Raw genomic sequence first — 11,759 nt, 5'->3', positions numbered from 1 at the left:
ATGAGCTGGCTGGTCAGCTGTGTGGCGCTTGAGTCCATATTCCTCGGCTGCCAGGACTTCAGTCCATTTGTCTTTGAGCAGGTCTTGATCAGCTTGGAGCTGCTGCTGCTTCTTTTTTAGGCTCCTCGCCATGGCCGCAAGCCGTTGTTTGAAGCGCTCCTGCTCTACGGGGTCCTCAGGCACGCCAAACTCATTGTCGCCAAGGCTGATCTCATCTTCAGAGGGGGGCATGTAGTTTTCCTCCTCCGGGTATTCGTCCATCGCCTGTTCATCTGGGCTGACCTGCCCGTCTTCCTGTTCGTCCTGCTCGAAAGCAGGCTGATCGGGGTTGTATTCATCTTCAGCACCATCTGGATTGTTTTCGTCTCCTGTGCCGGTATTGCTGTGGCAGGGCTTGGAGCAGCGCCGACGACGCCCATGCTTTGCTTTCTTCCTTGAGGGGTTATCCTCCATTGCCTCATCGCAATTGGTTTCTTTTGGAGTGTCCACCATATATATATATATCATATGAGGAGGTGGCTGTCGACCGCCCCGTGGGCGGTGGTTCCTGTTCTTCTCCTGCATCGTCGTCCATACCGTCGATGTCTTCGGAGTCCAAGTCAAGCACGTCAGTTAAATCATCGACCGTGGCAATGAAGTGGGTGGTGGGTGGGCAACAAATTCCCTCGTCGCCTGCTTCCCACTCGAGCCGGACATAGTTCGGCCAAGAGTCCCCTGACAAAGAGAGAGACTTTAACGAGTTCAGCATGCCGCCAAAGGTCGAGTGCTGGAAGATATCTGCAGCGGTGAACTCCATTACCGGAGCCCAACCAGATTCGGCAGGCTCGGGGGTGCGCGGACTGGAACCTACAGTCGGATGTGAGTCCGGGGGTCCGGAGTCACAGGCTTCCTTGGGGGAGAAGTCCGTGTTCGGCTCTACCGCCAATGAGTGTACGGCCTCCGGGGCGGGGTCCATCCACCCGTCCTCGGGCGACGCAATCTGCCCCGGATTTAGGTCAGGGGCTCCTGCAGAGGCGATGCCCCGAGCATTCTCCGACAACAGGTCTAAGCCGTGCTCATCGTAACTATCCCGCACTCCTGGCGCAGGCCCGAATCCATTGAAGATTAAGTCTCCGCAGATATCAGCCGTGTAGTTCATGTTTCCGAACCTGACCTGGTGGCCAGGGGCATAGTTGTCGATCTGCTCCAGATGGCCAAGCGAATTGGCCCGCAATGCGAAGCCGTCGAACACGAAGATCTGTCCGGGGAGAAAAGTCTCACCCTGGACCATGTTGTTGTTGATCGAAGGAGCCATCAAGCCTTGCAGCGACGACACAGAGGAACTCTCAATGAAAGCACCAATGTCGGTGTCAAAACCGGCAGATCTCGGGTAGGGGGTCCCGATCTGTGTGTTTAAGGCTAATGGTAACAAGAGGCAAGGGACGCGGTGTTTACCCAGGTTCGGGCCCTCTTCATGGAGGTAAATCCCTACTTCCTACTTGATTGATATTGATGATATGAGTGTTACAAGAGTTGATCTACCACGAGATGGTAGAGGCTAAACCCTAGAAGCTAGCCTATGATGATTATGATTCCGTCTCTAAGGACTAAACCCTCCGGTTTATATAGACATCGAAGAGGGCTAGGGTTTACATGGAGTCGGCTACAAAGAAGGAAATATAATATCCGGATCGCCAAGCTTGTCTTCCACGTGAAGGAGAGTCCCATCTAGACGCGAGACGAAGTCTTGAGTCTTGTATCTTCACGGTCCAATAGTCCGGCCAAAGTATATAGTCTAGCTGTCCGGATACCCCCTAATCCAGGACTCCCTCAGCTGTTTAGATGAAGATGCAACTAAGTTAGTTTTAGTAGACAGCTTTTTGTCACGAGAAGTTATTTGTCCCTAGGCAATCGATAACTAGACTGGTAATCACTATTGCAATTTTATTTGAGGGAGAGGCATAAGCTAACATACTTTCTCTTCTTGGATCATATGCACTTATGATTGGAACTCTAGCAAGCATCTGCAACTGCTAAAGATCATTAAGATAAACCCAGCCATAGCATTAAAGCATCAAGTCCCCTTTATCCCATACGCCACAACCCCCTTACTCGGGTTTATGCTTCCGTCACTCAAGCACCCAACTATAAGCGAATCATGAACATATTGCAACACCCTATAGAGGGAATCCCTCACGCTTGCGTGACACGGAGTGCACAATAGGACAACACCAATAATAAAACATGCAACTCAAACCAATCACGATCGTCAATTAACCCATAGGACAAAACGGATCTACTCAAACATCATAAGATAGCCATACATCATTGGGAAATAATATATAGCGTTGAGCACCATGTTTAAGTAGAGATTACAGCAGGTAAAAGAGGGGTTACACCACTGCATAGAGGAGGGAAGAGTTGGTGATGAAAGCGGTGAAGTTGTTGGTGTAGATCGCGATGATGATGATGGCCCCGGCGGCGCTCCGGAGCCACCGGAAGCGAGGGGGAGAGAGCCCCCCTTCTTCTTCTTCTTCCTTGACCTTCTCCCTAGATGGGAGAAGGGTTTCCCCTCTGGTCCTTGGCTCCCATGGCGTGGGAGGGGCGAGAGCCCCTCCGAGATTGGATCTGTCTCTCTGTCTCTCTCTGTTTCTGTGTTCTGGTGTTCTGCTCTTTCACCCTTTCTTATATATCCAGAGATCTGTAACTCCGATTGGATTCAAACCTTCGCCAAGATTTTTCTCTGAAAATTAGCTTTCTTGTGGCAAAAGAAGAGCGTCAACCACCTTACGGGGTGCCCATGAGGGTCTGGGGCGTGCCCCCCTGCCTTGTGGCCCTTTCTGGCACCTTCTCGCGTTGATTTTTCTTCCCAAAAATAATAAATATTCCAAAAAAATTCTCCATCTGCAAAACATAAAACATGCAACAAACAGGAATTGGCACTGGGCACTGGATTAATATGTTAGTCCCAAAAATAGTATAAAAAGTTGCCAAAAGTATATGAAAGTTGTAGAATATTGGCATGGAACAATCAAAAATTATAGATACGACGGAGACGTATCACGCATCATCATGGAAGTGTTTTTTGTAGTGTATCTTATACTTTGCTACAAGTTATCTATATCACTTACATTAATCTTTTAAGTAGCAGACAAGGGGATTGCCAACTCTCTTACCGTGTTGGGAACGGGTGTGTATGTAGTTTGTTCCCAAATGTTGTTAACTTTGTCAGTTGGGGAGACTCATACTGAATTGATAACCTTGGGTCTCTAACTTAGGGAAATAATTGCTACAATTCTGCTTCACCCTTACACTTGGAGGAATCCCAACATCTCCCGCGGGAGCAAGTAGCACATGATGCCGGTTCACAAAGTATAATGATTTTGACTATGTTATATCTATGTAACTTATGTTCCATAGCATCCAATGTAAAAATTACTATTTTTGAAACAATTGTACCTGAAATGCTAAACATGAAGGGATCATATGTTTAGCTACATGTTACAAAAACTAGGAACAAAAATGTGCTAACATGTGCACCAAAAACTTCTATTCTAAATATTTATAATGACACAGAGAAATATTTTCTGTATCTAGTTATTATTATAGGCCTTATTCCATTGTTTCTTCGAAGCATAAAATTGATTAATTTTGTCATGAAATATTTATAGGTGTATATACTATTCCACAAGGTACATATGAATTATGTATGTAATTATAAATTCTAAACTATTTTTCTTTGAAGAACATATGTATATTTGGGATGATATATTTAGTTCGCTTGTATACAATAGCAACTACAGAAGTGTGCATATCTTCATCACGATCTTCCCAAGAAGGGTAGTCATTTACATTGGTAAGATGATAAATTGAGGAGGGTTGCCAATATTACCAAAATATCTTGTAATCCTCATTTTATTATGAAGAATAAATGTTTAAACCTGCATTTATTAAGGGAAAATAGCGGTGAGATAGATTACGTGTCGGCTCACTATGGGTGGCTTAACAAGTGTTTTGCATCCCCAACTCACTTGGCAAGTGTCATATAATTTATGACACTTGGCGAGAGGAATAAATGTTTTGATATGGTTTATAGAGAGGAAATATTAGTGTGGTAGACCACATGTTTGATAACTAGTAGTGGCATGACACATGTTCGACTTCTCCACATTCCCTTGCCAAGTGTCGTATTTTCTATGACACTTGGCAAGAGAGTGTGGAGATACTATGACACTTGGTAGGAGAGTGTGGTGATGTCCAACACATGTCATGTCACCCCTATCAAACCGACACATAGTCTACCTCACCGCTCTTTCCCTTCAATAAAAGTAGGTCAAAAAACGTCTATGCTTCATCATCAAATTTTGATTGGAAGAACTTTAGGTAAGATTACTAGTCCCCCTTGATTCCTCTTTTAGAAATTATGTATGTTTCACATTTCTTGGGAAGACTACAACCAATATATGCATACTTATAAAGGTTTTTGACATTTTATAACATACATATTTATGTACTATCAAAATAGCATGATGTTTTCACAAATTTTACCCTTTGAAGAATATCCAAGTTCTTATAAGAATATTGTTTCTCGCAGCAATGGGTTACATGGTGGTGGCCATGTTCATATGCTTTTCAAGTGCTTTCGTTAATCTCATTTCAGTAGATGCATATGGTCGCATGGAAACTAATGGGACGGTAATACTACAATCTAATATAAATTTTCAAGTGCTATCATTTTCCTAGGTTAATTCTTCTATTCGGTAAGGTTTAGGATATGGATTGTGACTAGAATTTTCCCTTTATGTCAAGTCTCCATGTGTTTTTCATAAAGGGGTTTCTTCTTTCTAAATGTGAACTAGTACTATCGCCAAAAATATCTATGTTGTTTCGGGAAAAAACAAAGATGCACAATAGCAAATGTATAATTTTCTAACGAAATTCATATATGTACATTGCCTAATACTACATGCATTCAATAATTTTAAGATCAAAAAAATCAATTCACTTGCTTAAAAGAAATAATGGATGAAAGGCTATCATTTAATACAGAGAAAAATTATAAATTTTCTATATACATTTTAAACCAAAATTTGCGGGTGCACTACTTATTCCACACATTCAATCTCGATAAAACATGCACATGACCATATGCGCCTTTCATACTTCGGAATTTAGACAAAGTAAATATCATTTCAACCTCGGTTATTTCTAAAAACCAATTTGAATCACCTGAACTACCTTATGGATACTCCACTTAGTCGGTGTGAATAGAAAAATGAGTGACCAACAGTTGAAAGTACATATACATTGTTTAACAAAAGTGGGAAATACATTGATTCGAATTATCAAATTAATTCTTTAGCTTATGGGGAGTAAAATGAATTTCTTTATGGTGCTTCTTTGATAATAAAAATTTCTTAGAATATGTTCATTATGCATGTGAGTCATCTAGTTTGAATGCTGGGAACAATATTATCTTCCAGTTCACCAACACTTGGACATTTTAAATAAGTAATAAATAAATATACTTATATTTCTCTATTTATTAAAGATCAACACATAAAACTTATATGTGTAGGTTTGTCCCAAATAGCACTACCATATAGTATAATTGATCATTAAATATAGTAAAGTAAAATTATGGTCAAAGTTGGATCTTGTCCATATGATTAAACTCTTTCTGTTGTCCCAAATAGCACTACCATATACTATTCTCTTGACAGTTTTTAACATCTCCAAGATCAGCCCCGTTTATGTTAGCTGGGAGGACCAAATTTCAATACAAAGGAAACAATAATGTCAATCATGTAAAGCATTCCTCACTATACTCTGTTCTAGTCTTTTGTTTTTAGTCTAATTAATGACGACATGCTACATTTATCCAAAACAAGGGGTCAACTTTGGCCTGGGAATGGGTTGTAAATGACTAGGCCTACACTCTATTCTATGCCACTCTATAATTCCAAAGGCATTAATATAAAGGTTGGAGGATTTCCATCTTTTCAAATTCTCACTAATGTATCACTAATTCGAGGGGGTATTCCATACAAAAAAATCGAGGCATTCGCTACTACCTTTTTTTCACAATCCTTTAAACTAATGGAGTACAAGTTTCTTGTATTGTAACCCTTATTTGGCATACTAGTTTTATACTATATCTTTTCAGAACCTGGTAAAACTTAGAAGTCCTTATGCTCGATATCATATCTCTATGAGGACGATACATATTTGTACTATTTGTATGAGGACTAAAATAATAAAGGAGTAATAGTTTATAATCTTATGCATACAAATATATACTATTCCATGATAATACATCCTGAGTGCAAAATATCATGAACTAGTATCATATTTTCACTTCATTTATTCCTTTGTAAAATCTCAAGAAAAAATTGGACTATGATATATTTCTTATTAACATTTGACTCACTATGTTATTGTATCATAGCATGATACTAGAATCTATTTTACATTCTTTATTGTGACATGTCATTTTTTTCCTACGTGACAGTGCATGATACTCTCATGGTACTTTGACTATGAAAGGACCAAGACTATATTATTTATTTTCCAATAGTCAACTATATTATTCATGGATATATGACCTAACAAGCCTAATTACTTTATTATTATTTTGTTACTAGATAGCTGGTTGGGGCTTTCCTATGAGTAGCTACAGCACACGAGTTAAAATAGGTATATGGGGTTCACAAGGACAACATCATACCCAAGAATCTGGGGCATCATTATCCATCGGCAATATTGATTTAGATCGGTCCTCCTTCAATACAATCGAAGCTGGATTTCATGTAATTTGAAACATATGCAAATATTATTTTCAACATCATTGTGAACTCAAGCACTACCACAAAATAAACTTACAACTATGCTTGATGAAGGTACTCCCCGCATTATATAACAATAATGGTTTCCATTTCTTTATACGATGGACGGTAAGTCTGTGTTAATTTATTTCCTCAGGGTAAATGTTAATGGTGTCGCTTGCATGTGTTTTGAAATCTTATATTTTTTTGTCATCCTACAGAAAGATAACTACAAATCAACGGGCTGTTATAATTTGGACTGCCCAGGTTTTGTGCCTCCTAGTGGAGCTGCACTTGTTCCAGGCCAAGCCGTCGCTCCTCCCTCAACTTATGACAGGGAAGATCGCTACATAACAATTAGCCTGCATACGGTGCGCCCTTGGTCTCATAATCTCAGTTTGTAGACCAGTAGAATATGAGATGTTTTTTCATGAAAATGTGTAGCCAAAATTTTCCCCAACATAAAAAATGCATTTCCCATTGCTGCTAATGAAAAATCAAATTAGTGAAGATATGAACATGCAACAAACTTCAATTCTAAAATACCCTAGTACATTCAACATTTTATTAAATATTATAAATTTATTAAGTATAAGTGTGATTTATAAATATAGTCATAGTTATAGCTTATTCCACATTACCATTGAAATACATCAAATGGAAATTATTTTAGGGAGCATTAGGGCATATTAATCTTGAACTAGTCTAGGAACATGATAATAGATACATGTAGCCTTTGTTCTTAGCACGAGGTACATGTACCTCACCATAACATAGGGGAAAATCTAGAAACAAATTTGAATATTCATGTAGCACACATTTTTTGGATTTTTTTGTGCTGGAGAACATTGTTGTTACTATTACTTGCGACTTGTGTATGCTTGGATAAGAGTAGCACATATAATAAATAACTAAATGTGGTGGTAGCTTCTTTTGTGAATACATAAGGATTGTTGAAAACATATTATTTTACTATGGAATTCCTTTTCCACACACTAATAACTTTTTTCAGTGTCGTATTACTCTCTATGTGTAGGCTAGCAAATTTCAGTACAAGGATATTAAGTTATAGATAGATTACTAACCATTTAATCATTTTCCATAACTCGTAGGATCCAAACACAGAAGATTGGGTGTTGTATCGAGACGACTTGGAGAAACCTTCATTTTTGGGGCATTTTCCAAAAGAGCTTTGCCCCAAAATATGGGGTATAGCCCCCCTAGTAGCATGGACTGGATTTGTCAGATACGGGAACAAGGAAGGTGGTCCCGCAATGGGTAGTGGTCATTTTCCAGAAGAGGGCCGAAAGAAAGCAGCATACTTCAAGAATATCAAACTCTTTGATTCCAAAGCTAATGTGTATGATCCAAGTGGCTTGATTAGACTTGTCAACAAACCAAGTTGTTACAAAGTCAGTGACCTTATGACTGCTAAAAAGGATGGCCATATGTTTTACTATGGAGGTCCAACTGGTTGTGTTGGTTGATGTGTATCAGTTCTCGAATATAATAAAAGTGATAAACACATCATTGACTACACAACTCTCAAGAGATGAGTAACTTTGACATACATTTCTCAAATTGTCATAAGTATAGACTCAAACCCTGTCTATGGGGCACAACATATCAGCAGTAGTAAAAACAATTTGGCAACAATTGTCGCAGATTATTAGGTAACTAAGCAAGTAGTAAGCAATGAGGCCACTAGGACCATAGTTGGTAAATCTCCACTTAATAATAAAGGGGCTATTACTTCTGGCATTATTTCACGAAAATTGCCCCCAAAGTTGCAAAATATTACCCACCAATGCCATCTATAGGTCATGAAAAAAGTTCTACAGGGGGATCCCCCGCCTGGGCAGGACCATCAAGTAGGGACCTCCTATATTGCGCTTTGCGCGCTAGGAGAAGTGCAGCGCATCCATTTGGGTCGGCCCATGTCCAGGCGACCTGTTTTTTAAATTTTGCTTTTTCTTTTTCATTTTCCTTCTTTTACTTTAATCTAGCGGTTGCACCCGCGCATTTACGTGGCTAGATTTTGATAGATTTATTCATTATACATAATGCTTTGCCTTCTGATAATTTGGACCTTATATACATTTAGTTTCAGCTTCATATGGCTCTTTGCATCTCCATCTATTTTTCTAATTTTCCCATCCATTTGTCCTTTGATGTTGTTCTAGATTGTTAATAATACCAAAACTAAAAGACCCACCGTCGCAATGAATTAAAGAAACTTATGTACATATTTTTATTTATAGTATATGGATCATAGGTTTTCGACTTTCCATTTCTTTATATCCATTTGGAATTTTTATTGACTTGAATTTCCATTTGGTTTACTTGTATATTCTACATAATTATATATATAAGACATATTCATAGTTCATAACATTATTTTAATTCATGTGATTCAAGGTATTTCATTTTTAATGTACTCGCCCAACCATTCTTTTTTCTCACTAATATCTGAAATTTACGATTTATAATATTATATCCATTTGACTAGATTTGCTAACATACTTGCATTTGGATGGGTAGGTTTGTATATACACCTCAGCACAAGAAAAGGTTTGCATATATATTTTTTATTTCGAAATTTAGGTTATTAATATTATTTGTATCAAGCTTACACAGGCCAATCCGTTAAAATAGGACACTGATAACTCCCACACGTATGGTGGAAGCGACACCCGCCCACACGCCCTATAACACACAATACGCCACGTCACCGCAAGCATGCATTTGGGAATATTTTTGGATTTCCATTTTTTAAACTATTTTATCTCTTCAATGAAAAATCTGATTGAAGACCCGTTTTCACCATTAAATCCATCACGACGAGATCTTCGAAACTAGATCTCATAACAATATGTTTCGACGACTTTTAAAATTTGCCATGTCTATTACACATGAATTGCTATGGTGTTTTTACTGAAGTTGACATGATATGTTTCAACTATTTTCTTCTCCATTTAAAAGTAAATTTTGACATATTATAAAACGTGGAATTAAGAAACTAGACTTGCCACGAACAATAAACTAAAATTTCCATGATACATGCACTTAAAATTGCCATGGTTCATACAAAAAATAATTTTCATGGTCAAAGTACTGGAATTGCCATGGTCAAAGTACTAAAATTGTCTTGCTCTATGAACTAAAATTGCCACAAGGAAACTTTAGTGTAACACTATGGCAACTACAGTGTAAACATCATGGCAACTTTTGGCAAAAAAAAACATCAAAACATGTCAACATGGGATTTAGTTTTGAAGATCTCGTCGAGACGAATGTAATGGTGAAAACATATTTTTAATTGGATTTTTTAATTAGGAGATAAAACATTTTGAAGCCGAAAACCAAAAAGATTCCCGCTGAAGTCATCTGTTTTGATGTTGAAACATGAATGGTACTGAAGGCGTTTGGGCCATGTTGCTTCGTCAACATGTGTGGACGTTAACATTTGCGAAAAAAAGCTTACACAGAACAATCGGTTTTGATACAGGTCCATCTGAGTCATTTGGATAACTATCATGTCTTTTCCCCCTCTACTAATTAGGCTCTTCTAATCTGTACTCCTATAGGTGTCCCACATGTAACACTGGCTATTTTCCTCTATCGCTCGGTGCATCCCCTTTGTGGTATCTCTTCTTTTGCCTGGCAGACTTCTACAAAAAGGGATGTTGGGTAGGTCTCACATAATGGATCTCGTCGCCGGCATTACGTATCCACGATGAACCTCCGCTCGTCTTCTCCAATTCGTTCGTCTGATTGTGCCTCCTCCGGTCAAGGCATCAAACCCTAGCCATTGTGGTCTGGATAGAGGCATACTAGAGGTGCATCGCGAACTGTTGGGGGCATTGGTTCTTAGGCGGGGTAGGATACAAGTATGACTCCCTTTGTATTTTCTCATCATTTTCTCCATTCTCCCTTTTCTTGGCAGTATATATGTACATTATAAGATGATTAATTTAATTATTTTTCTTTTTTCAGATATAACTTGATTATTTTAAGCTTTGATTTTTGAAGCGTCTATTTGATACAATGAAGCATTATGTCGGTGTACTAAAGTTTGGGTCCTTTTGTACCCCTTACTTGTGCACGGGCAGTTTCAGCCGCACCTACGGCGAGGCTTGATGGGGGAAGTTGGAGGCAAAATACAAGATGACCAAGCCGGCATCCAAGCCAGTAACCTGAGAGCAGAAGACAAACTGGACCCCCGGCAAGATTGAGGGAGTCCTGGATTAGGGGGTATCCGGATGGCCGGACTATGACCTTCGGCTAGACTCCTGGACTACGAAGATACAAGACTGAAGACTCCGTCCCGTGTCTGGATGGGACTTACCTTGGCGTGGAAGGCAATCTTGGCGATACGATATGAAGATCTCCTCCCATTGTAACAGACTCTGTGTAACCCTACCCCTCTCCAGTGTCTATATAAACCGGAGAGTTTTAGTCCGTAGGACGAACAACGATCATACCATAGGCTAGATTCTAGGGTTTAGCCACTCCGATCTCATGGTAGATCTACTCTTGTACTACCCATATCATCAATATTAATCAAGCAGGAGTAGGGTTTTACCTCCATCGAGAGGGCCCGAACCTGGGTAAAAACATCGTGTCCCTTGTCTCCTGTTACCATCCGCCTAGACGCATTGTTCGGGACCCCCTACCCGAGATCCGCCAGTTTTGACACCGACATTGGTGCTTTCATTGAGAGTTCCTCTGTGTCGTCGCCTTTTAGGCCCGATGGCTTCTTCGCTCGTCAACCGCGACGCGGTCCGGGATGAGACTTTTCTCCCCAGACAGATCTTCGCATTCGGCGGCTTCGCACTGCAGGCCGACTCGTTCGGCCATCTGGAGCAGATCGAGAGCTACGCCCCTGGCCATCAGGTCAGGTTTGGAAGCTTGAACTACACGGCCGACATCTGCGGGGACTTGATTTTCGACGAA

At 39.8% G+C, this 11,759-nt stretch overlaps 1 protein-coding gene across 2 annotated transcripts; it reads left to right on the top strand.

Moving 5' to 3' along the window:
• The first annotated feature begins 4,286 nt into the window (after positions 1–4,286).
• Positions 4,287–8,328, top strand: LOC123116140 (uncharacterized). Of its 2 annotated transcripts, none has more exons than XM_044537142.1 (6): positions 4,287–4,362; positions 4,574–4,674; positions 6,624–6,788; positions 6,879–6,932; positions 7,025–7,174; positions 7,916–8,328. In XM_044537142.1, the coding sequence occupies exons 1-6, from the start codon at positions 4,326–4,328 to the stop codon at positions 8,288–8,290; spliced, it is 882 nt and encodes a 293-aa protein (XP_044393077.1). In that variant the 5' UTR covers positions 4,287–4,325; the 3' UTR covers positions 8,291–8,328. The 2 variants fall into 2 exon arrangements, with proteins under 2 accessions (XP_044393077.1, XP_044393076.1); XM_044537141.1 differs by lacking the exon at positions 4,287–4,362 and adding an exon at positions 5,703–5,786 and having other exon boundaries at positions 4,582–4,674.
• Positions 8,329–11,759: the final 3,431 nt, after the last annotated feature.

The sequence above is a fragment of the Triticum aestivum genome, chromosome 5B, assembly GCF_018294505.1.
Source record: "Triticum aestivum cultivar Chinese Spring chromosome 5B, IWGSC CS RefSeq v2.1, whole genome shotgun sequence".
NCBI lineage: Eukaryota > Viridiplantae > Streptophyta > Magnoliopsida > Poales > Poaceae > Triticum > Triticum aestivum.
The sequence above is the reverse complement of the archived record's forward strand: the minus strand, read 5'-3'. Positions and strand labels throughout refer to the sequence as shown.

Bases quoted from the DNA above. Each gene is read 5' to 3' on its own strand.
- LOC123116140 (XM_044537141.1), top strand. From the start codon at position 4,585: ATGGTGGTGGCCATGTTCATATGCTTTTCAAGTGCTTTCGTTAATCTC. The intron at 6,789-6,878 runs GTAATTTGAAAC...TGCTTGATGAAG, and splicing joins CAATCGAAGCTGGATTTCAT to GTACTCCCCGCATTATATAA. The intron at 6,933-7,024 runs GTAAGTCTGTGT...GTCATCCTACAG, and splicing joins ATTTCTTTATACGATGGACG to AAAGATAACTACAAATCAAC.